The sequence below is a fragment of the Leguminivora glycinivorella genome, chromosome 10, assembly GCF_023078275.1.
Source record: "Leguminivora glycinivorella isolate SPB_JAAS2020 chromosome 10, LegGlyc_1.1, whole genome shotgun sequence".
NCBI classification, from domain to species: domain Eukaryota; kingdom Metazoa; phylum Arthropoda; class Insecta; order Lepidoptera; family Tortricidae; genus Leguminivora; species Leguminivora glycinivorella.
The window spans coordinates 6,362,182-6,387,986 of NC_062980.1; the positions used below are offsets into that span (position 1 = coordinate 6,362,182).

General features: G+C 38.3%; 1 protein-coding gene across 4 annotated transcripts in view; it reads left to right on the plus strand.

Moving 5' to 3' along the window:
* LOC125230119 overlaps positions 1-25,805 on the plus strand; it is a 512,573-nt gene that overhangs the window by 378,297 nt on the left and 108,471 nt on the right. For all 4 annotated transcript variants that reach the window (XM_048135148.1, XM_048135150.1, XM_048135149.1 and 1 more), the window contains 5 exons: positions 13,107-13,233; positions 15,009-15,155; positions 17,595-17,754; positions 21,475-21,661; positions 25,282-25,397. In XM_048135148.1, coding sequence (XP_047991105.1) covers positions 13,107-13,233; positions 15,009-15,155; positions 17,595-17,754; positions 21,475-21,661; positions 25,282-25,397 — 737 coding nt within the window. The remainder of the gene's footprint in view (positions 1-13,106; positions 13,234-15,008; positions 15,156-17,594; positions 17,755-21,474; positions 21,662-25,281; positions 25,398-25,805) is intronic.

A 25,805-nucleotide genomic window follows, 5' to 3' on the forward strand; every position in this document is an offset into this window, starting at 1 on the left:
TAGCTTCCGTCATCTTTCTGAAACCAAAAACTGCTTTGAGCATTATAATCATCTCAATTGTAAATAGTACAATATGATGGCCAAAAATAACTCATTACCTTATTTGATTTGTTCACTGGTTTATCTTTTTATTCAATTTTAGCTAATCTTGAATTTCACGTAATTTATAAATTAATGCAATATGTTAGTCATAATTTTATTTAAAACTGCAAATATAATTGTGAAAATTCCGTGTGATTTTTGTATAACTTGACAGAAATGTCACGTCAGAATGACTTTGCCTATGGTTTGAGGCCTACTACCGAATACCGAAGTTATCGACATGTGGACATGAGTCTCTTTTACTCTTATCAGTATAAAGTGAAAGAGGAAGAATCCTCAGTGCGTATGTTTCGAAATTTGCAGTAGACCCTATATTGACAGATTTCGATAGGTAAATTACATTTACTTATGATTTTAGTTCCATCGCGTAAACACCAGAGGCGTAGCATTCGCCTATAGTTCTTTCTCCGTTTATTGATAAACTTAGAAAGGGATAGAAGCAGCTTCTTTGGCGTGAAGTTAGGCACAATATATTGTAAACAAACGTAAACTCACTTACTTTCTGAGTAAAGTAATACGGCTCTCACTTGGGCAGCCCATGGTAACGGTACTGTAATATACACAATAACAGTTCATACATATACAAAGAATAAACTCCAAGAGTTGATTCTAATGAGGGTATTCTGAATCGTTTTTTTTTCTCCAGACGGCGATACTAACGCTCCAGGTCTTTCTGACAGCAACCTTGAAAATCCACCAGTCTAATCGATATTTATTTGATTGGTGGATTTTGAAGTTTGCTGTCACAAACATCTGGCGCTTAAGTATTCGCCGCCTGAAATAAAAACTATCCAGAATAGCCTCAACGAACCGAATCGTATTCGATTCATTATTCATCAATCTGAGAAGAAAGAGTCCTATCCTATTCTTTCACAACTTCTTCTTTGCCTTTACGTCCTTCTCGACTCAAGCACACCACAATCGTCAAATCACGTCCCAAACCTGTCGTCATCTGAAGAGGTCGCTAAGAGGTCGAAAACAGGTCGTGAAGAGGTGACCCCTCCATGATGTTTTCCTACCGCGCTCGTACCGAAGTGACCCGTGTTTCTTCGAAGTGTTAACTGTTTAACGTTTTATACAAACACGAGACGAGTGTTATGGGTTTATGTACTCTGACCCATCTGGTTCTTCGACTTTGGAAGTGCGATTGGACTCGTGATAATACGCATAAGTACAGTCAGAAGAAATATGTATACATTTGTTGGTCACTGCTGTTACTGCGTACCTACTAATTAAATTGGGCTTATTTTTCTATTCATATAGATAATTATTTACAATTTAATAAAAAAAAATAACTTAAAAGAAAAATTGTTTCGGTGGTTCAAATACCTACACTCTTTATTTTTAAATATGTGGTGTGCAGTTTTCTTTTATTACAAAGGTTTATTATGACAAATAAAAGTATTGAAGCTTAATTATTATGAGAAATTAGAAAAAACCTCAATCGATAAGCTACACCGACGCCTTTAGCCAGTAACCAACAGGTATCCCGAACAGTGACTAATAATATTAAGACATCGCTTTGTAATATAGTTTAATATATCTAATTGAAACAATGTTTGACAATGTACGATCGGTACCAATACATTAATCTACGCGAAGTCAAGACTAATCAAACTAGTGCATCGATCCTGAATTTCACTAATTGCATGCACGGGAAGACACTATTACATTTAAGTATATTTTCTCTGCTATTGATGCTGTAATTCAATCTAGATAGATAATCAATTTAATTGAAGCCCTATAGCCACCAAGCACCAGAGTGACCATAAGCCAGGCCTCCGGGCATCAAATCAGTCTCGAGCCTAAAAAAACAAGCCGACAAGCCCGTCGTTACCGCAGGTGAGCGCAAACAACAACTGTTTGTGCGCGCTGCGTCAACAACAGGTGCGCGGGCGCAGCGCAGCCATATGGTGAGCGGGCTGGGATTTGTCTGTGTAACGCGAATTTGAATACTGTATGGGTTGGTTTGCATTTTGAAACCTTTATAAGGGTGAATCAACTTTTTCTTGCCATGGTTACGGTCCCCTGAGTCACGCTGGTTTTATGCAAAATTGTGCAGGCATATTCTGTTTTGGCGCGACATAGCCAGGCTGCGTGTCGATCGGCGTCTAGCGTCAACTATTGTCATTTCGGCTAGGTCGGCGGAACGTCTCGTGGTGGCTTATTTTTTATCATACAGAAACGTCTGCGAGTGATACTACATATTTTAAATGAATGGAAAAAGTTCGGCAGGACTCGAATCTGCGACTTAGGTACTGCATTGCCGGTGCGTGGCTAAATTGGTCATAGCGACTGCACTGGCATCGGCAATACTGAGGTCGCAGGTTCGAGTCCTGCCGAAGGTGTGAATTATTTTTTACTAGCTTTTGCCCGCAGCTTCGCTCGTTAAAAAGAGACAAAAAGTAGCCTATGTCACTCTCCATCCCTTCAACTATCTCCACTTAAAAAATCACGTCAATTCATCGCTCCGTTTTGCCGTGAAAGACGGACAAACAAACAGACACACACACTTTCCTACAATATTTATAATATTAGTATGGATTTTTCCTTTAACTTAAAAATATTGTATGGTTTGTATTTTGAATCTTTTATAAAAAGCGAATGGCTATAGAACGTTTAGTAGTTTAATAATTAAAACATTAAACATGTTTTAATTATTATTAATACTCATTTAATAACTTAATATTCCCTTTTAATTAAAATCCTTACTCAGAATTGCAAATTACTTGAAGTTCACGATAAAAAGATAGCAATACGATGTTCACAGCTTCTAATGTGGTTTGACTAGCATGTAAACTACACGATTTGTAGTTTATTAGCTACCGTACTTCTATGAGAGATTTGCACTTTATTCGCTACATGTGAGAGAAGAACATATTCACTTTACTACTAATTTTATAATTTCAGACTAGTATGTGTAAGGGTCTCTTGCACCACCCGAAAATGGAGGATTAACCCGAGGTTAACCAACTATTTTATATGGAATTTGACAGTTGACAGCCCACTAACCTTGAGTTAAGGTGGTGGAAGTGGCCCTAAGAGACCCTTATGTATAGGTACTAGAGGAAATAATAGGTAACAAGACTAAGCGAGAGAGGCCATGACCCTCGTTCCGGGTCTTTTCTGATGCAAAGGCTGTCTATCGCAATTCAGCGTGGGAAGGGAACGCATCGAGTGTGATGGGCACCTTTGCATCTGAGAGGGCTCGGAACGAGTTTTGTGAATAGAATTTAGTTTTATAGTAATGTTAGTTTTAATTGTGTAGTATTATATTAATTAGTATTTTTAAGTTAGTTTTACATGTACCGATGTCTTTTGAATAAATGTCTTTTTTCCTTTGAGGAACGTTCTTAATTACATAAATAATAATTGTTGTTCCTCAAAATTGACGTTTCCTAGAAAAGTAAAACAATCTCAGAATAGCTCTTAGCACACCACTAGAGCGAAAAAATGCCTTCATACAATGTTGTACCTACTCCAGCCGTCACAGCCACATTCTCGGTCACATTTTCTTACACGTGTCCCCTTTCTTACACAGGTCGGGAATTAAACGATTTTGTCATAAGGAAGCGATTATGGGCACAGAAGGGAAAATAAGTTTTCTAGGAATAACCTAAACACAAAATTAAAATTTTGAAAAAACCCCCGACCGCGACATAGTGGACCGATTTTCATGAAACATGGCTAAGAACACTCCCGACTAACTCAGCTTTCAAACAAAAAAATCTAAATCGAAATCGGTTCATTCGTTCGGCAGCTACGATGCGATCTGTGGAGACACACAGACAGACAGACAGACGGCCAGACAGACAGATACGTCAAACTTATAACACCCCTTCGTTTTTGCGTCGGGGGTTAAAAATTGAGAAAATTCTTGATAATCATTTCAACAAAAAAAATACATTCATACTATATTAGGTATACATCAAGAGTCAAACTACATTCCCAGTCAAATTTTTACAGAAATGTTCCCATATCAGCACAATTTTATAGAAAGGCAATCAAGTTTTCCCGACAAAATAAAATTAGAACTTATTCAAGAACAACTATCGTACCTAGCACATCTCTACAACAAAAAATTAAGTCATACAATGTTGTACTCCGTGAGCCAACTACATTCCCAGTGACATTCTTACACAACATGTCCCCGGGTCGGAAATTAAAGGATTTCGTCATAAGCAAGCGATTACGTAAGCACACGTAGCAAAACGGTAAATAGTTACATTTATAGTTTATACACAATTGAGAATTTTGCCGAAAACAGCATAACTCTCATCTCTAAGTAACTTAGAACATTACGACTATCACAAGTGCAAAAAATGGCTTCATACAATGTTGTACTCCAACAGCTAGCTACATTCCCAGTGACATTCTTACACAACATGTCCCCGGGTCGGGAATTAAATGATTTTGTCATAAGGAAGCGATTACGGGCACAATTTGCAAGCAGAGCTGGGCAAATGCGAGATTTATGGCTCGAACTGAAGTAATGCCTGTGCGCGACTGTCAACCCGGGGTTGCAGAGTAAGTATTGTAGAAAGTTCATTGTGTGGGTCGAAGTACATATTAGCAAATGCCCAGCTTTAGTCTCATATTTCATAAAAATATTACTAAATATAAAAGTAAAATTAACTGCAAGATATTCCTGAAAACTAACGATGTGTGTTTTTTCATGATTTATATTTAATTCTTATTTTATATTCGGTTGGTTGGTAACAAAGCAATCATTTTAAATAGGTACCTATGTATTACGAAATTAAAATGACTACTTTTTTATATGGCTCGATCTAAGATACCTACGTTTGTAGAACTTGCAAATGTCAAAATGTCGATATTTTTGGTATAAAGATATAATAATGGTCACTGATTGTTTACCTAAAATAACATAAACATATTAAAACATTCTTTAGTTACCAAAACACTCTTTGACTAGTTTTCTTAGGAACTGACTTTCTAGAGTATTACACTCCGCAATCTCCCGGGGGGTCAGCCGCCCACGCAGCACAAACAGCGTGTGTTGCGTACACGGCGCGTACGCCGGTCCCTGTAACTTTTACAACGTCATATCTCTCATACAATCGTACACAACTTACGACATTCTAATAATCGTGCGTCACGGGCAGGTATTCTGTACTAATTACAGAAACGACGTATCTTCCATACAAGTGTTTATAACATACAATGTTTTGTGATTTTCGGCCATTCTAATCCACGTAACGTGACTGGCGGTTGACAGAGATAGTTAGAAATGCCTTGTTGACTGAACAGTTAAGTTTCAGGTCTTCGTGGTTTGTAAACATTTTTAAAAACATTAAAGTCATTCCGGTGGTCATATATAAAGGTTGCTAACCCTTAGGTATCTATTCTTGAACACGCTTGTTAGCACAAGCACGTGATGAAAATAATCTAAAATTACGTAATTCTTAAATTCATATACCAAAATAATCATTTAAAGGACACATATTATATCTAAAAATGTATGTATTGTCTCTTTCGGTAAGGTAAACAAATCCTACATGTTACTTTTGACATCGATGCAAAAATAAATTCGTCGTCGCGGAAAATCTAATATTTATTCAAAACCATCCGCAATGACCTTTAAATTTTAACCCCTGTGACATTCCTCGTCTCACTCAGTCACAAAGGACGAAAAGAGAAGGAAATACCTCTTCAATCTTGTTGACTGATCGTCTCGGAAGAGGTCGGACTGGGGTCTTGGTAATCGATTTGTTTTTAAATCGATTTCAAACAAACCTCTTGTTTGCGGACAGTCTGCTGTCATTTTGTCGTGTTTACTTTTAAGTAGAGGTGAGGTCTTGTTTTATTGTTTTTATTCGTTTTCTTATGTGTTCGGTTGAAAATCTGATGTAGGGAAGGATTACCTAAAATATAATGGTGTAAGTAGTAGGTACATGTTTATCAGCGAGCGAGCTGTACAATTGCATGGACAATTGGACATATTATGAATGAATTCATTAAAGCTAACTCGATGTAGGATATGTACTTATAAAACTGAGAACCGTTAAATTACTGTAACGTAAACTTTCTTCATTATCAAATAGATATTAGTTCACTCAACAAGTTTTGTATTTCCCGCGTCGAATTTTGAGACGATAAAAAACATTGAAATTCTCTCGTTTCATACCCACATTATTTAAAGTCACTTATGGTATAATAGGTAATGTAACATAATCGCGTTTGATCCGTTAGTGAGATTAAATAGGCAAGTGATTTTTTTGTACCTATTTTCGTAAAGTATTGTTCACCCCACAGAACTTTATTTATATAGAAGAAACAAGTTCATCTATTTGTATAGGGGCCGAGCGTGTCAAATTTTGTACTGAAGTTGTTTCTTGCCTGTAATTTTAAATATGTCTCAGGCTCTTGATTGTTCATAATTTTTGTGTTGTTGCAATTGAATATCACGTAACGAGGCATTTTTTATGTTTTGATTGACGTCAACTTACAAAAATTGACGCCCGAAAGCTGCAAGCTGCGATTAAAGACTGACAACACAGTGGATTTCACTGAGTTCATTTGACACGCTAAGTAGATACGTTTGCTTGATCTATGGTATATATGACATCTGTGGTTCATCCAGGTCACACATCGGCCCATACGCAGGTTCAGCAAGTGCAAACGGTACCGTCAATAGCCTACGAACGGTACCTTGTTACATGTATGGAATCAAGTTAAAAGTATGAGCGGGAAAAATTAGAATTAGAATTCAATCCTTATTAATATTATAGATGGGAATGTATGTGTGTCTGTTCGTTTGTCCGTCTTTCCCGGAAAAACGGAGCGACGAATTGACGTAATTTTTTAAGTGGAGATAGTTAAAAGGGATGGAGAGTGACATAGGCCACTTTTTGTCTCTCTGACCCCTCAAAGTTTGTATGAACCATTCCGAAATTTAACGCGAGCGAAGCTGCGGGCAAAAGCTAAATAATAACTAAGCTTAATAATAAATAGCAAGCATAAAATCTGTCTAAACATTTACTTCTTTCACATTCTGAATGTAGATTATCGCTGTAATTAACACAAAACAATATTTTAATACAAATTTAATGCCTAATTGTCGTTACAAAACTGACAGTGAGTTAATTTTTGTTAATAAACCCCAAATTCTGAAAATGTTGGGTGTCCCAAATTCTGAAAATGCTCAGTTACTTATGAAATAAAACTATGGTCGCGATATAATCCGTTTTCATAGTTTGATTTTGCTCAGTGTCTTGTGACTTAAACAATACAATTTCATACAAAAGTTAGTCAGAGTAGGTATTAGAAAACAATGTGCACGTAAAACCGCGATGTAACACTGTTGAACCTACGGTTAATTGAGCGGTTGCCTTGAAACTGACGGTTAATTTTTACTGTTCATTGTATAATCTAAATTATATGGGAATCAATTATAACTATGAAAAATCTTAAGTCTTAATACTTTTTACTTTTACATTTGATCAATCACATAAGTAGCGATAGGTTTCCTGCCTACCATTCGGCTCCTAGCCTATAATGCCAAAGTGATAACGGTCCGCGTTTCCTTTCATTAAAATGTCAGGTGACCCGAACGCTTTCGGCCGACATCGGTCATCATCGACTCTTGATAACTTCCGTCAACAAATATTTGATTTCAAATTTAGAACGCCAAATTTGTTTTGCCGCTCGACCTGGCGCCACTGGCGTTGAAACTCTTAAAACCAGTATTAGGTCGGTTGAAGGTACACACTTTTCCAATAGCCTTGATAATCTTGTAAAAATGTAACTTGTCTTGTTTTTTTTTTCAAGAACGCGCTTTGCCATGGGAACATTGGCGGATTGCAAAATGCTTAGCGGAAAGAAATATTCGTACACAATTTATTTTCGAACCATAAAATGTAAATCAAAATTTATAGCATTTTAAATTCCTCCTACAATTTGAGACACTTTATTGTGTATTTAAAACACGATTTATCATATCGAACATAACTATTAGTCACATACTAATCTGATATAGTTAACTGCGTCCAAAATGACCATATCGAATGCTCATGCTATAGAACTTTTAAAAGATGGGCTATTCTCACGTAGGCGATACCCCACAAAGCGATATCGTTATATTATACTTGTATAATGTCTCCGAAAATGTTATTTTGACAGAATTTCTCCATAACATATACACTGTTATGACTTATGAAGTTATACAATACTAAGTCATTAAATACATTGTAGTCAAAGTCACTTAGTGTTTAGTCTTATAATATAAATGAAATGGATTTGGTCCCCGGTAGCATGTAGCTTTGTATGGGTTGTATTATGTCATTAATCTTTATGTTAATGTTATTTCATTTTAATAAATGTATGAGTTGAGATGACATGAGAAGATTAGTTTTTTTTTCTTAAGTATCATTTAATAACATAATTGTGTGTGTATGTGTTTCTACGAGTAATATGTATGTTCAATAATTTAAAATATCGAGGTAGTATATTTATTGGACTATGTTTATCTACTCTTGTACTTACTACAGCCTTTTCACGTTGATTTCATTTCACAAATTACCTTTGATAGGTATGTTTCGTTCCTAAAAGGTACGGTACATGACTTCAATACATTAAAGTGGGACAAGACATGTAAATTACGATAAAAACGGGATATAATTTGATATGTCGTGACATCTGACACCAAAAATAGTGTATTGCTGCATCGCTTGCAATTGTTTCTTCTTAAAGATGAATTACAAATCCTCCAAACTTGTACAAAGATTATACAATAGGTGTATCATAATAATTAACTAATATTTGTTTCATTGACAATTTTATTGAATTAGTGCTAGCTACATTTATTACTATACTAGCTTTTACCCACGGCTTCGCTCGCGTTAGAAAGAGGCAAAAAGTTGCCTATGTCACTCTCCATCCCTTTACCTATCTCCATTTAAAAAATCACGTCAATTTGTCGCTCCGTTTTGCCGTGAAAGACGGACAAACAAACAGACACACACACTTTCCCATTTATAATATTAGTATGGATAAGCAAGAGCATAAACTCAAGTAGAACTAATTGCTTTTAAATTGAGTAATCAAATCCTGTTCGAAGTCTATCAATCAGTTGACATTTTAAAACGTATCTGTATCTAGTTGACACTACTAGTAACACTCAAGGACAAAACCATCGAAAGCCTAACCAGAAATATAAATGACTACGCGCCAACGCGCCATGTTGCGGAATTTCATTGGAACTATTTTCTTCATACTAAACTGAACTGTCACCAGTCACATACATCTGAATAACAGCGGCCTCAGAGGGCTTTCGTGTTAAAAATAGTGAAATCGCAACCGAGCGCTCGATCATACCGTTTGTGGTATCAAATTAAAGGGCTTTGCGAGTAGTTTATGAATATATATCACATTATAGGACTTTTTCTACTTGGTCTAACAAAATATGAGAAAATGTCCAAAACTGGTAATAATTGTACCGGTGAAGGCTCGTTTTCAAAAAATTGGTAAAAATCAATTATAGCAATTTATAATCACTTAGGCATAACAGCATTTTAAGTAAACGTTGCAGATTAATTTAGTACAAAACTTACTTCGATGTGATGTAGATTTTCAAAGAAATTGTCACTTAATTTTAGGTAATTTCTGAAAAAAGTTGAATTCGCCTTAGGCTAGTTTACTCTTTTTCAAAAACTTAAAATAAAAATCTAGTCTGAAATGATTGTGGTACAGGATATACGAATTATAAATTTACCCGTTTTAATATTCAAAATTGTCCAAATTTTACAAATAAGGTCGACTGATTCAGCTCTATACGTGCGTTTTTCTAAACGTGCATTAGAGAAAAATTCATAATTAATTTAGTGAGTTAGTTTTCAAAAATCCAGTCTTATAAAAATCAAGATAATAAGATGTTCTAACTGGAAATTGAATTAAATAAATCTATTGGATAACGGAAAGTGTAGTATTTCACCGACTAAAACTATCAATTTTACATTATTTTGACGTTTTTTTTGAAAGCAGCCTTAACAATAGTCATATATTTCTGGTCAGGGGACCGATTTCTGAATCTCGGCCATTAGATTTCGTGAAATTCTTTCAATAATATCTCCACTACTAGCGATTTAAATTCTACTAACAGAATCGAAAACGAGTGGTCATTACCACTAGTTTTAAAATTACTAGCCGTCCTTTTTCAAAAATAGCATTACGTCGTTTTCCACAGACTTTCGAACGGCGAATTCGTGCGTTCGAAATTCAATTTTTTTAATACTCCTTCTGTCTTTTCTTTATGACAAGAGATTTAAATTCCCAACTTATCCTATCATATTTATTTTATCGAGTTTTAATGACATTTGCAATGTTGCTAGTAATTTACACCTGTAAGATTGTAACTTTTACGAGCATTTAATGAGGTTGTGAATGTTCTGATCTTTATTAAGTACACTTATCAGATTATTTACGAATCTAGTTTCAATACTTTCAATACACTTTACTACATAGTATAAAACAAAGTCGCTTTCTCTGTCCCTATGTATGCTTAAATCTTTAAAACTATGCAACGGATTTTGATGCGGTTTTTTTTAATAGATAGAGTGATTCTAGAGGAAGGTTTACATGTAGGTATAGTACCCGTGCGAAGCCGGGGCGGGTCGCAAGTTATTAAATAAAACAGAGTTCTTAGTCTAGCGTCTACTTATCTAAAACAGCAGTTCTCAAATAGTTTGTACAAAACTTAAGGAAAAAGTTTAAAAACAATCCTATTTTGTTACCAAGATTTTGTTTGATGAATTGAAATTTTAGTAAGTTTTATTTCGTTCTCTAGTATCTAGTTCTATATTTTCTTAATTATAACAATTATCCTGTATAGTGTATAATTCACGAAAGTCGACTTATATTACTAAATGTTGGTAACAAAATAGGATCAATTAAAATTTGCTGACGTGGCTATGTACTTACAAACTTTTTGAGAACTGCTATATTCGCGATAACCTCAAAAACGACTTAACATACAATAAATGAGCTGTCCCTTTTTATATAGGTAGGTTATCTTACTTTATTACTTTTAGTTATTAAGCTCATGTTAACAGATTTTCTGATTTCACCAAGTTGTCGCCATTTGTCACTATCGCGGCAAAAACGCCGTTTGACAAATTTCTCGCCGACGTATCTGCGAACCGATCCGCGAATAATTTAAATATGTACGCGAAATGTAAGAATTTTCTTTCTGATAAGGGGAGTCGCTTTCGGAAATCTTCTTTATCTTTCAACATTTACGAAATCAATGAGTGTTGAAATAAACAGAGTTTCACTATACCATCTTAGTCAATGATATCTACGGTATTAAATATGAGGTAAAAATTAAAAACTACCTTTAAGAGTTTTGAATGATTCACGGCTATTTCATTAGATTTGTATTGACCGGGATATAGACCGTGGTTACCTTTTTGTTCTTTGTCGAGCTCCCGATATTTCGACGCAGTTACAAGTTACATGCATCATGATCACGGAACCCTCTTTTGCCGTATAAGTCTAATGAAAACTAGCCTTGTTATCATCAGATGGTTTTCGAACTTCTGTCTATTTATAAAAAAAAACTCACTTTCAGTAACAACACCACTAACTTTGCACGTAGTAAATGTCATAATTTCAGATAAATTTGACGTGTCAATATCTTCGTCTACTTACCTACCGTGGACTGACTATAACTAATCACTCATATTGACAAGCATACTCGTAAAATTAATGAGCTTAAAGGTGCGACCACACCGCTGCTCAAAAAACGGCAACGGTACGGAATCGCAGTGACGCATCGTATCCGTACCGTTTTTATCGCATGCTCCCCACACCAAAAACGGCGACGGTACGGAAACGCACGACGTGTACCGTCTGCGTATTTTGAGCAGCGGTGTGGGGAGCATGCGGTAAAAACGGTACGGATGCGATGCATCACTGCAATTCCGTACCGTCACCGTTTTTTTTAAGCAGCGGTGTGGTCGCACCTTAATACTGTACCTTTTACGAGTTAATAGTATATATTCTCACATTACTAATACCGACTAAGTATGACTTAAAATCTTCTTTACCCAAGTACGACAAACTTTGCATACCGGTCAGTTCTCTCGCTATCGCCGTATCACGCCACGCGACACTGTCACGCACATTTACCCACCAGATGGCGGTGAGATTGCCGAAAGAATCGCGTCAAAAGAGCCGCGATGCTATCTAGCGGGTCGTGATCTTTCGCGGCATTATTAAATTCTAAAGTAACTTAACCTCGATATAACTTTCTCTGATAATTATGAGTAGCTAGTCTAGGCACGAAGGGAGTGGACGATAAAAACGGATTGTTTATCTTTAGGAGAAAATTTTGTGACCGTTACTGGTTTGTATGTATTTGCCAGTCGCTTTTCGGTGAAGTAAAACATGAGGAAAGCGGACCAATTCCAATAAGGTCTAGTTTACCCTTCGGGTTGGAAGGTCAGATGGCAGTCGCTTTCGTAAAAACTAGGGCCTACGCCAAATCTTGGGATTAGTTGTCAAAGCGGACCCCAGGCTCCCATGAGCCGTGGCAAATGCCAGGATAGCGCAAGGAGCATGATGACTGTTTTATAAAATACAGCTACGTACTGTAAACATAAACAATAAAGTTTATCTTAGATTTTTTAATAACTACATAATCTCAATCTAGTTTTACTTAAACTTTACACAAGCTTAAGCTGCATTAAAAGAGCGGGTCCCGTAGCCGAATGGCATTTTTGCGACGCCAGACTCCGCAGAAAACATAGCCTGACTCTGTCCCGCCAATATGCAGGAGCGATAGAGCTAGATTGCATTTCTGCGGCGTTTGGCGTCGCAGAAATGCAATCTAGGGGCTGGCTGGCTGGGGCGGGCCGAAAAAAACGCATTTTTTTGTACATCATTGTGATAATATACAGATTTTGAACCTTTAGCTGTTGTGTTAAAAATTGTCATGTCATGTTTACGAGTATTAACACTAACCAATTCGTTTGTGTTGTCCACAGGTGAAGGAGGGGGCGGCGGGGCGCGGCGCTGCGCGCGCGATGCGGCGTCGCCCGCGCACGCGCCCGCGCCGGCGCCGCCGCACGTCAAGATTGAGCGGCTCAGCCCCCACGACTCCACTGCCTCCAGGTAACTAGCCCTAACCTAGTGAACATAAAGATAAGGGCATTTTCAGAATTTGGGTCCCCAATTAGCGTAAGTTGTTAACAAAAATTAACTCACTGTCAGTTTTGTGACGATAGCACGAAATTTCATCAAAAATATTGTTTTTGTGCTAATTACATAAACTTTAAGCGATAATTTACATTCAGAATGTGAAAAAAGTAAATTTTTAGACAGATTTTATGCTTAATTGTCGTCACAAAACTGACAGCGAGTTAATTTTTGTTAACAACTTTTGCTAATTGGGGGGACCCAAATTCTAAAAATGCCCATAAACGCGTGAATGTAAAATGAACCTACACTAGCTGTATCCCTACACCACTTCACTGTCTCCTGCAGAAGGTTTCAGTTCTCTCTTCAATTGGCGGAGGATACTATGGGACCTGCAAGAATTTTGATGGTCAGCAAACACGAGGCCCTTTTCGTCTTCAACTATTGATTGACTAGCGAAGACTATCATGTCAATGCTGAGCGGCGCAGCGGTCACTATTACCGCTTTCAGATATTTGCATTCTGCATATCGTCACTAAATCTCGTATCTCACGCTGCTCCTCAAAGTTAAAACGCAGTAAGTCTATATGTATTCCATACATACTTAATTAATACATTTTTCTCTTAATTTACAGAAGAAGATACAAGTTTTTTTCAAAGTAGTGCCGATATGTAGTCGTAGTTTGAACAAAAAAAATCGGTTTTAGAGCCGAAGTTTTATCCTCTTATTAGATTAATATTGAAAAATGGGAAGCATGTTACTTGACGCATCAATTGACAGAGTTCAGATAATATAATGAGAGGATAGGTCACAATTATACCTACTTATATCAACTTTTAGTTTATAATTAAAAATATAGTCAACAGGCTCAAAAAGGAATTTTGAGAATGATTTAAGAACTTTAAGTTATTTGGTCCTTGTGCAGTGTCTTTAATATCTACGAAAAGACAGCTTATTTTTTTTTAATATTTACTATTTTAGATGCGTTCTTTTGCAGTACCACAGTCATGTAATGTGTCAGTAAATAAAATAACCAAGCCAAAGAGTTTCAAACTAAATTCTATGGTGCATATATAAAACGATGCCTATCTAGACGGGTGTTGTAACGCCAAACCTAGGGCCAATTAGGATTGTACGCCTACGGAAACTCTGTACGATATGTACAAGTTCGTAGGCATTCTTGTAGGTAGGCCCTCCTACGATACCTTATTATGATACTAATAAAGTTTTCCAATAGGCAAACGCATTGCATAAACCTGAGGTATACAATACATGTCTATGGAACTTCCCATACAATAAAATTTAACGAACGCTTTACGGTAACAGACGGTTTGATGCAACAAGCCCTAAGACTAACTTCAACAACGGCAGTAAAGGATTAGCACAACGCTGCTTAAAATAATACCGTTTTAGCCCCCAAAGTTATGGCCTAAGTGCAAACGAGTCAGAAGTCTTTGGTCACACTAACTTTCAACTATTTTGAATACACTGACAATAAAATTTTGCGAGGTTAACACATCCCTTTGACGGCAAAGTAAACAAACTAACGCACACAGCTACAAGCTAATACCAACCCAGAAGTCCGACAAATATCAGATGTTGCGCCGCGAATTAAAAGTTTGGTGTTCAGTCCACAGAGATATGCTAATGTCCCGTAATCATCGAGAATCTGTTAAGATGTAGTCCCAGTCGCTATCGATCATGTTCCTAGCCCCGTCAGAATAGCCCTAAAACTTTCCTTTGTCCACAGATCCCGCAGCGTGACGCCGTCGACGTCGTCGTACCCGGGCACGCCGCCGGAGCGCGGCAGCCCGCACGCGCCGCCGCCGCACCCGCCCCGCAACTATTCCGACATCATGCGCTCCCTCGCCGCGCGGTACAACAGCCCGCCCAATGAGTGAGTAACACAGACCCGCAGCATGACGCAGCCCGCACGCGCCGCCGCCGCAACTACTCCGACATCATGCGCTCCCTCGCCGCGCGGTACAACAGCCCGCCCAATGAGTGAGTACCATCGCAGATCAGCTTCGTGTAGTCTTGTCATTGCACTAAAGAGATGCGCGGTGCCGACGCGCCGCTGCCGCCGAAGATTTTGCTACGCCCCGCCGCCGATAATTTTGACAGGCCTAAAATTAGCAGCCACAATGCTGTGAGCACTAAGGTCTGTCGTTTGCTTTTGTTTTCTATCTACCTTCATTGGTTTAAACCATTCTTGTTATTACTAAAGGCCAACTAAGACAGACCTAGCATTGCAACAGTTTTTACCTACTTATAATATGCCAACCGTTGCTCAACAGCAGACCGTACAGTAATAAAATAACAAATTCTCCAGATTGACAAGCAAAACTGGTCAAGCCTGATCTGTCTTGTGTGTTGTCCATTATTGTAACAGCAACATCCGGCAATAGTTATGTTCCGCCGTCGTTAGATTGTACCTACAAAGGATATGGACCAGTCTGGACCTACAGTAGAAATAGCTTGCCAATATAGACAAATTAACAGAACAACCAACTCTTTATTTTATTATAGATGCGTTAAAGTATCGGACACAATGATACATTTTTTGGCACTAATTAGATAGATATGAAATTATCGTGAAGACTTGTGGCTATGAGAAGGCAAACTGACATTTTATCACACCAAGTCCGATGACATATGTACATTTATTCTAAGACATTTTCAGGCTTCGAAAGACATGCTGTACCTAGTACTCTCTCTGTACTTCTACGACGATTGTGTGTTGACTTCTCATTAGACATAAATATATTTCTTCCAAGAAAACTTGTTGATATTAAAACGTCACTAAGAATTACCTCGAGGACCGGAAGAGACAAATAAATGTTACTCGTAAAACGTTTACGACTTACGCAAAATGTGTCTCAATCAATAAGGCCTGCCTTAATAAATCCAGTTCATTTTATTCGAAACTAATTTTATTTCTCGACACTGTCACTAATAATGTTAATACATATCTAAAATAACTACCTATGTGGAATACACATCATACTCGTAACACACGAATGACATTGTAGAAAAAAAAGAGAAACAACACCCCCAAACGGTTCTAATAATACTAGAACCAAAAATTACATAAATTTTATTTGAATTTTAAGCTATCGAGGAACGTATACTTTAACTTAAAAACTCTTGCTTGGTAGAGGTTGTTTGGACAATTAATTCGGAACTGATCTTACTTTACGAAACCGTACTTAATGTTAACATGTCTGAAATAACTGAATTGATTATACGGCGGCACTTCAAACCTCTTTCCTCTAATGCGTCTATTTAACATTATTTTAACAGGTAGCACTAAAACCCTAATAAAAGTAATTAGAAGACAAATATGTATATCTTTTCCGTCTATAAAATTTAAGTTAAAAGGAAAACTAATGGGTATTTTATAATGCATGCACTTACCGCACATTGCGGTAATGGCTCGTGCCAATATCTGAGTCACGCCTTCGAAATTCAGAAGTTGTAACAGAATATAAATTAATGGGTCTTTTTCCATCACTTATTAATACTGACTCATAAAAGACTCGAATAGAAATACGATATGTTTTATGATCATAGTTATTTTGATAGGTCTGTTTAAATAAATATTAAATTACAAATTAAACAGGTATAACAGTAGAAAGGTCAAAGTTATTAAGCTGATCATAATTCTGAGAAAAAGCTATCTAATATCGAACGTCATAAATAAGTTTATCTTGATATTAAATAAAGGAAACATTCGATCATTTGAAGCAAGCCATTTCCTACTGACTCTTGACATTTCACACGGCATGTCACAACACTACGACGGTTCACCGACCGACTAGTGATGGCCCAGCCAATTAGCATATTAATCGATTCGATAACTTACGTTTAGTCGACAAATTTACATGATTCATGAGAACCGATGGACGCCGCGTGAACTTATGTTATATTAATGAATTGCTCATGTTTCGGGGGTCGCTGACCTCTGTCAATATCAATTATTATGAATCAATAAGTTGTCTTCTGCCTGTATCAGTAATGCGGAATGCAACTATTTAATTTGTCGTCAGAATTATATTTTAATGTCATTAGGACGAATATAATCAGTTAATATTTAAATATGGTAAAATGTATTCATAGGATTGTTTATGTTAGTTCTGTCTTATAATAACCTCATATTTGCATATTGAGAGTTATGTTTAACCATTTTATCATTCTACAATAACCTTTGACACATTCGCATTCATTTTTTTTAGCCCATGATTGACTGGAGAGAATGTTTTTATAGGTTTTTAAGTACGTTCGTGTATACATAGGTACTACAAAGAAAAATACTAAATTCATATTCTTTCCCCAGCTACTTCCACCGCATGAACGGCTTCGGCGCGGATCGTGCGCCGGCGCAAGAAGCGACAGATGCGCCGCTCGGCGGGCTGTTCACGAAGATGGCCAAACAGCAGGGCGGCCCGCCGCGGCTACCTGCCTTCCCTGTCATGCTCGACATGAGCTCGACTAAGGTACGTCACTATTCATGTCACTCTTAGCTCGACTACAGTAACCTTAAAGCTTGAACAGAAATTGTATTATTTTAGTAACTTATATTATATTTAATTTGACATTGAATTTTGTGATAATGATAAGTAATGAATAATAATGTATTTTTAGTGTTAAGGTGACTAGTATATAAGCGCTTTGGTTAACACTGTAATGCTTATGTATGCTAAAATAAATGAAATGAAATGAAATATATGACGACCGAAATATATATGATGGCGATATTTGACGACCGGTCTGGCGCAGTCGGTAGTGACCCTGTCTGCTGCGCCGCGGTCCCTTCGAATCCCGGTAAGGGCATTTATTTTTGTGATGAGCACAGATATTTGTTCCTGAGTCATGGATGTTTTCTATGTATATAATTATGTATTTATCTATTTAAGTATTTATATCGTCGCTTAGCACACATATTTAGTACAAGCTTTGCTTAGTTTGGGGCTAAGTTGATCTGTGTAAGGTGTCCCCAATAAAATAAAAAAAATACTATTGTCAAGAGGGCGCTGTTACTCTCGTGTATGCGGTGACAGTTCAGTAGCGAAGAAAATAGTTCTAATGAAATTCCGCAACATGGCGAGTAGTCAACTATCGTCACTACTTTTAAAAAATCTCGTATCTCACGCTGTTCCTCAAAGTTAAAACGAAGTAAGTCTATATGCATTCCACACATACTTACTACAATTTTCTTTTCATTGACAGACGAAGATACAAGTTTTTTTAAAAGTAGTGACGATATGTACCTCTATTTCTGGTCAAGCTTTACTATAGTCCAGTGGTGGGCAAAGTACAGCCTGCGGGCCATGTCCGTTCCGCGAAAGGGTTAAATCCGGCCCGCTACCGGTCCATTAAAATTGTTTGTTAAGGCAGGACTACAGTAAAAATGCATTCATGGTGTAAGTAAATCTGGGCCGCCTCTAAAATTCCTTCTTTTGGCCCCTAATAAAAAAACGCCCACCAATATGGTCTCTAGTTGTGTCACTTCACAATTAGGACTGTGTTTTTTCAAAAAGGCTGTGAAATAGCAGGGGCTGCCTTCCCCGTCATGCTCGATATGAGCTCGACTAAAGTACGTCACTAGTCAAGTAGTCATGTGTCAGAACTAGGGCAATGTCATTACTGTAGGTACTAAAAATATACTTCTTTCGGTTCCACGGAACGTGAACTTCACCAAGATTGTACCATACCAAACTGTTTTGTAAGTGGTCAAAATAACAAAGTCCTGAAATGGGTACACCAGGTTATCCTAAACTTTCTAAAGCTTAGGAGCATTAGTTAAATATATTTACAATTGCAATGTAGCATTTATAAATTTGTTCCCCGTCGTTTACAAGTTAAAACCATAAATTTTAAAATTCTACCAAAACATATCATGCACCTCTTCTCAATTCTACAAAAAAACTATAACTCGCTTGGTGGTCATTCCGTAAACAAATTAAACCACCTACGTTCTGAACCTTTACTCTCATTAAACAAGTAAATCGGAATCTGACTAGTTATATTTTTTCTTCCGCCCAAAAAATAACTGCCCAAAGTAGTATTGAGGTTTGACTAAAGTATTGAAATAATCGTCCCAATTAAGTACAAAAGTATCTTGTTCAAATTGCGTTTTAGAAGGAAGCGCATCGCGTGCGTAGTTAGCGGTTAGAGACAGGATGTCGATGATCTAAGCAAACAATCGGTACAGTTGCCCTCAATTATATGAGAGTTGACAACGCATTTGATATTCTACAGCACTACTAACAACCCAAAGATGTCACATAACCTCTGAGTTCACCGTGACTGTACAAGATGAAGCGAACCATTTTTTATCGTTAAAATGATCAAAAATACTCGCAACGCTATTAGGTAATCCTTGTTACTTAAGAAGCCACTGCCCCTATGAAATAATTTACGGTCAGCTGGGTTTTAATTTCAAAAGCACGATTTAAATTCATATTAATTATTATATGCCCGTACTCACTGACCTTCCTGTTTTAATTGCTGTTTTACCCGGTTTCATAGTTCACGGCTGTGATTAAAATGTCTCGGGGGATCGTAAAATTCATAAGGCTCTATCGCGTCTAGCATCTAGAGGCGAGCGCTCGTTTATGTTAATTTGAGCCTCTTTAAAATCATAATGCGCGGCAGGTAGCACGCTTCCTTTCCAGTAATAATGAAGGCAATTAAATCTGATAAGGCTCATGACCTTTACACTTCCTCGGAGTGCAGATAACGTGGAAAGAGTGTTAATTGCGAGGGGTACGGGCCTGTGGCGCGGCGCGCGCGCCGGCAGGGTAATGGCGGCGCCCCGCCCCTGCGCCTGCGCGCCGCCGCCGCCGAGCCACCGCGCCGCCGCAGACTCGCTCGCTCAACTCTCCACTGTAAAAGGAACTGGAGCTGCACTAATTGGCGGTGGCACGCGCCGAGCGCCCGCGACACGCTAGTGATGTACTGATGGGATGTGAAATCAAACCGCCGCTCGACTTTTAAATTAGATGACTTTTTACACACGAGTGCAGCGAGCACGCGGATATTGCAGCGTTAAAATTGTTACAGTTATGACTCTGACTTTCTAATAAAAAAACGTAATGATACAAAATGGGCGTTATTACATTTGTCTCAATCGTCAGCGTGTCTTTATGACACGAGCGGATTACTCGAGTTGGAGATACTTTATTACTGGGTAATGATGATATCGCTCACGTGTTGCAATGAGGGCTACAATAAAGCTGTTTTCAGAGGCAATTAGCCGTAGAATCGGGGTTGCGTCACGATCTTCCGCCGCTGATTCAAATTAGCTTGAACAATCAATTAAGCTGCATTCTATTATGGTCACGGGGGATCGCCCACAGCGCTGGCCGGTAACAAACGATTACCTTTAGCTACTTGCTCATGCAGATCCTCGATAGCCCGGCCGAAGTGAAATGTCCCGTTCGCTTCATCAAATTGATGTCGTGTTCTAACAAACGTGTTCATCTTTAAAAGGTAACGAGTAAGGGTAAATAAATCTCGCCGTCTGCTTCTCGGCGCGCGCACGCGTTCATTTCACGCCGCGCGCGTCTGAATTTTATATGAAATTAGAACGCATGAGCCTTTTTTTAGTGAGCAATTAAAAAAGATAGATTGCAATTTGACCCGCGGGTAGGTAGCGTGACGGGCGGGTACGTTATTATGATGAATGCTCGCGCTCTCGATCAGATAACGGCTCACCTTTCATGTTTGCTCAGCGCTCAACGGCTCAGTACCCAGTGCCGTATGCCATCTGACCAGCCGACCACTCGGCAATGGATCATACTCGGACCGAGGTCGACGACACACTCTTTGTCTTAATTTATTTTAAAGAAAGTCGTTCGCTACCTGCTTTTTGGAGGCAATTATGAAACGACTTTATCAGGCTTCGAAAGACAGTTGCCGTTTCAAAATAAATCATAGTTAGCATCGCAGCGTAACAAACTACCTGTCATTAAGTATGCTCTGTGAAAATTAGCAACACACTTTAGCTACTCGTTATGCTTAAGACATAATTTATATCTTCTCATTTGAATATAGTCTTGAAACAAACTGTAAGTGTTCTTGAACGTACTTGATTTATCTCTCTACTTATTAACGTTTTGTTTTTTTTATATTATCGATGCTACAACCTCTCCCAATTTTTAATATGGCCAACCCTAAAATAGTGCTGTCCTAACGTCGATAATTCTCCCCAGACGCTGCTAGCGATATCCCGAGTGGGGCGCGGCGGTCGCTCGCGACGCAAGCGCGCCGGTACAGCACCAGAGCATTCTCCACTGGATCTGTCTGCTGCTGGCGAGAGTGCAGCCAAGCGCGCGAGACTTTCCGCCAGCCCTAGTACCAGGAGCGATAGCGGCGAGAGGGACCCGATGTCTAATGATGGTAAGATACTTCTACAACTACATACATAAACTCACGCCTGCGAGCGTAGCACACTACTTCGATAAATTTTATCGTATCGGTGCATCCCTATCACACCTCGGACACTGGCGATCAAATATATGAAAGGGCGCGTTCCTAGCATACATTCCAAGCTCGTGTAGGTGAACGCGTACTATGCTTGTATGAGTGAAATATGACAGGTCGACTGTTCGCGTTTTTGACAGGCGGTAAGCGGGGAGCGGAAGTGGCCATACTGTAGGTACGATAGTACTCTTTATTATACTGTGTCCCTATCGCACTTATAAAAAGTTTATCACGCGACCATGCTTGCCTGCCTGTATTCCGTAAAAATGTCGACAGCACATAAAACTGTTCGTTTCCGTGCCACTCTTAGCAATTTAAGGGGTTGGAATAAAACGAAATCGTGATATTGTAGTGACTCCCTCACTTCCCTCAGTCAACTTCCACGATACCACAGATTATTAATAAGTTACTAACGTAACAGATCCTTCACTTGTCCGCAAAACGACAAATACCTACGCTTTAACTATTACTACTAGTTAGTACATACAACTCAGAAGAATAGTAGGTACGTGCCACGTGACTACAGGCGGGCGCCTGACGCCCCTCGGCCACTTGTTCATTCGAATGAACGGCTAGTGTGTAGGTACTCAACGCGCGACCGCGAGCGAGTGAAGCTAGGAACACACTACGCGGACGTCCGTCGTGAATCGACCGCGGACGGGAATCTGGACAATGACATTACACATAACCGTGCAAACTATCGGTCGACGGACGCGGACGTGGCCTTGAGCGCACGGACGTCCGATCGAAATCTGGCTCTCTGGATGTTTTGTTCCGTGCACACTGATAGGTCGCGGTCGCGGTCGTTTTACGACGGACGTCCTCGTAGTATGTTCCTAGCTTGACGTAGGCTTGACAGGAGGAAAGGGGCGGTGAAGATACTTCTAGGAATGTAATACAAAACTACATATGTAGAAAAAATACGAAAGCAGAGATAGATGTTAAATTGTAGCTATTGCAAAGACGTATTACGTTTCCTATTATTAAAATTTCAGCAACCAAATTGCTATTAATCCAGTTCGGATCACAATAAGAGCAAAGTTTAATAATAAGCACTTATGATAAGGATTGACAAGTTATGACATACGTTGATTATTAGATTTCACTTTCGCAAAGCGGTTATTAGAAAAACGTTATTGTCAGCAACATTTATAGATAAGACATCTAAACCACATACTGCTTTTAGTAGGTACCTTTTTGCACATATAAATAAGGTCTACAAAACTATGTTACTAGAACATAAGACTTGTTACGGACCTATTACATTTTCAATCATAATTAGTGTGCTAAAAATTATTGCTACATTGTTTTAAAAAAAGAATGCAAGATAAACAAAGGCCTTGCTATTACCGGTTACTCATTTTAGATTTGACTGATATACTCGTAAACTTAATTGTACTTAACTAGATACCAGAAGCACTACTGAAAGTTGCTTTAAAGCAACTAAGATCGTATCTACGAAGGTATTACGTTTCAGAGGCAAGCTGACAAAAATCTAGTAACAGCTTATAATGTATAAATACTAGATACTTTTACTGTCCTAGAACTAACACCTTTCAAACGTATATTCTTGTACGACCTTGTGTTTGATAGTACATAGTATTTAGGCGAGAATTAAAACATTCCATTCCATCCAACTGATCCATTTTTTCCATGTTTTACAATGTTTGCTATTATTAAATTAGCCCCACTGTACCTTACCTATTAGATAAATTCATAATTATCATTATCAATAATAATAAAAATTTGTTGTCATACAATAGTTTATGACTATGTTTATCTACTTCAAAACGTAGACACAAAAATAAAAGTGCCTTACTTCAAATCACAATAAGTGTCAAGGGGCCCAAAATTCACCAATTCACCGGACGATGTCGGATTGTCAAAGGCGGTAGCAGTGCGAAAATTGGTAATTTTTGAACCCTTCTCAGCCTTAATAATAAACGAACTAATCAAGAAATTATTTTATTCAAAGATAAAGACGATTAACAAGTTATCCCAAACATTTCTTAAATCCACTTTAGCCGAGTTCCATCCAAGTATAATAATTATTATTATCTTTTACTAAACCGCTTAACATTCCTCAATGATTCACCGATCAAAATTTTCGAACCAATATCTCTTTTACATTTATTTTAGCGTCAATCTACTAAATGCTCCATTCAATTAGTCTAAATACTCGACGGTGTTTTTGAAAAGGCAATTATCTTTCAATATCTTTAATTGCCGCTACCGAAAACTGAATGTATCGCGTTGGAATTAATTACTATGAAATATGGGTCCGATCTTGTGATGAGTGCTGGTGGGTGATTTGGTAAATGCATGGATATTGGATATGGTTGGATATCGTTGTTTTGTTTTTTAACTCCCGACGCAAAAACGACGTGGTGTTATAAGTTTGACGTGTCTGTCTGTCAGTCTGTTTGTCTGTCTGTGTGTGTGTCTGTCTGTGGCATCGTAGCTCCCGAACGGATGAACCAATTTAGATTTAGGGTCCCGACGACGTCGACGCGGCGTCAGGCTTTGCCCATACAGTTGGCCCGACGCAACGCTCGCGAGACGCTAGATGTGGGGGGACCCTTAGTTTTTTTTTGTCTGAAAGCTGAGTTAGTTGGGAGTGTTCTTAGCCATGTTTCATGAAAATCGGTCCACTATGTCGCAATCGGGGTTTTTTTCAAAATTTTAATTTGCCGGGCAATATAATTGGTGTGGTTATATTATATTGGCCGGCACGGGAGATGTTCACACGTGCCGGCTCGTACTAACTTTGCGTAAATACAGTTCATTATTTATTCAAATAATACCCCTATATAAATCGATTTGCGTTTCTATACATATATGTAAGCGATTCGCAATCTTATTCGCTGAGTCCCAGGGGCCCATTTCTCGAAGCTGCAAGTTACAATTTACAAGTTGTAGTCAATGTCTAATATGACAAGTTAGAAAGAGACTTCCGCTTGTAACTTGTAGCTTTCAGTTTGAGAAATGGACCCCTGATCATTAATTTTGTACATATATATCGTCTGAAATTACTAACTTTCACAACTTACCCAACTTTAGATTTAAAATATGTTCACGGCTCCGGTGTCAAATATTCGCCAATTATCGAACAGTTTTACTATGTACTTTTATACCACCAGCTTTGCTCCATAATGTATTCAATTGAGGCTCAAATTTAGCATTTGTAGGGGTCCCTAACAAAAAGTTAATAAGGGGCACTTAGTAAATACCATCTGCCACATCGCTAAACATCTCTAAAACAATTATGGGTCAATCTGCGGCAAAAGTAACATGAGTCACAATTTTATGGCATGTCCATTTATTCACGATGCTAGTTCAAGTGATACATCTGTCTCTAAATAAGTGTTACTTTCCAGATATATGCATAGAGATCCTTTCATTTGCAGCTATAGTTCAAATAAACACTCAATGAAGTCGTGACTCGCGTTACTTTTACGTGGATTCACCCAACCCCAATTAATTTTAAATTTGAAATAGCCTTGCTGACACCCGTTTAAAAGTTACTTTTTGCACAGAGCGAGGCGATCGAGACTGTCTGTGCGCGGAGGCGCGCGCGCGGCTGTCTGCGTGGACTGTCGATGACGTTTGCGAGTTCGTCACCTCCATCGATATCTGCGCAGAATACACAGCGGTAAGTGAGCCTTCTCTTTAACCGCCATAGTCCGATATAAACATAAGACAAACAACATTTCGCCGAGGTCTGATAAGGTAACGGCGGCTATCAACGCGGGTATCGAAATCGACGTCCATTACCGCCGCATTTGCAAATACGCATTTTATAGGCAAACCGACCAATTTCTTAAAAAAAGTTACTCACACAAAGGAAGCCTGTTTAGTTGACTAACGCACATATAGGCGATAGAGAGTGTGAATGAAAGAAGACGCTCGCTATTTGACAGTTTTTGCCACGGGGCCGCGAGAAGAGGTTGTGTCATACTGACGTGTGACGCTAAACCTAAGTGAACTCCAATCTCATTTAGTAGTTTACGTAATAATTATGGCAAACAGGTGAAAGTTATGCATTTCAAATTATTGTTTA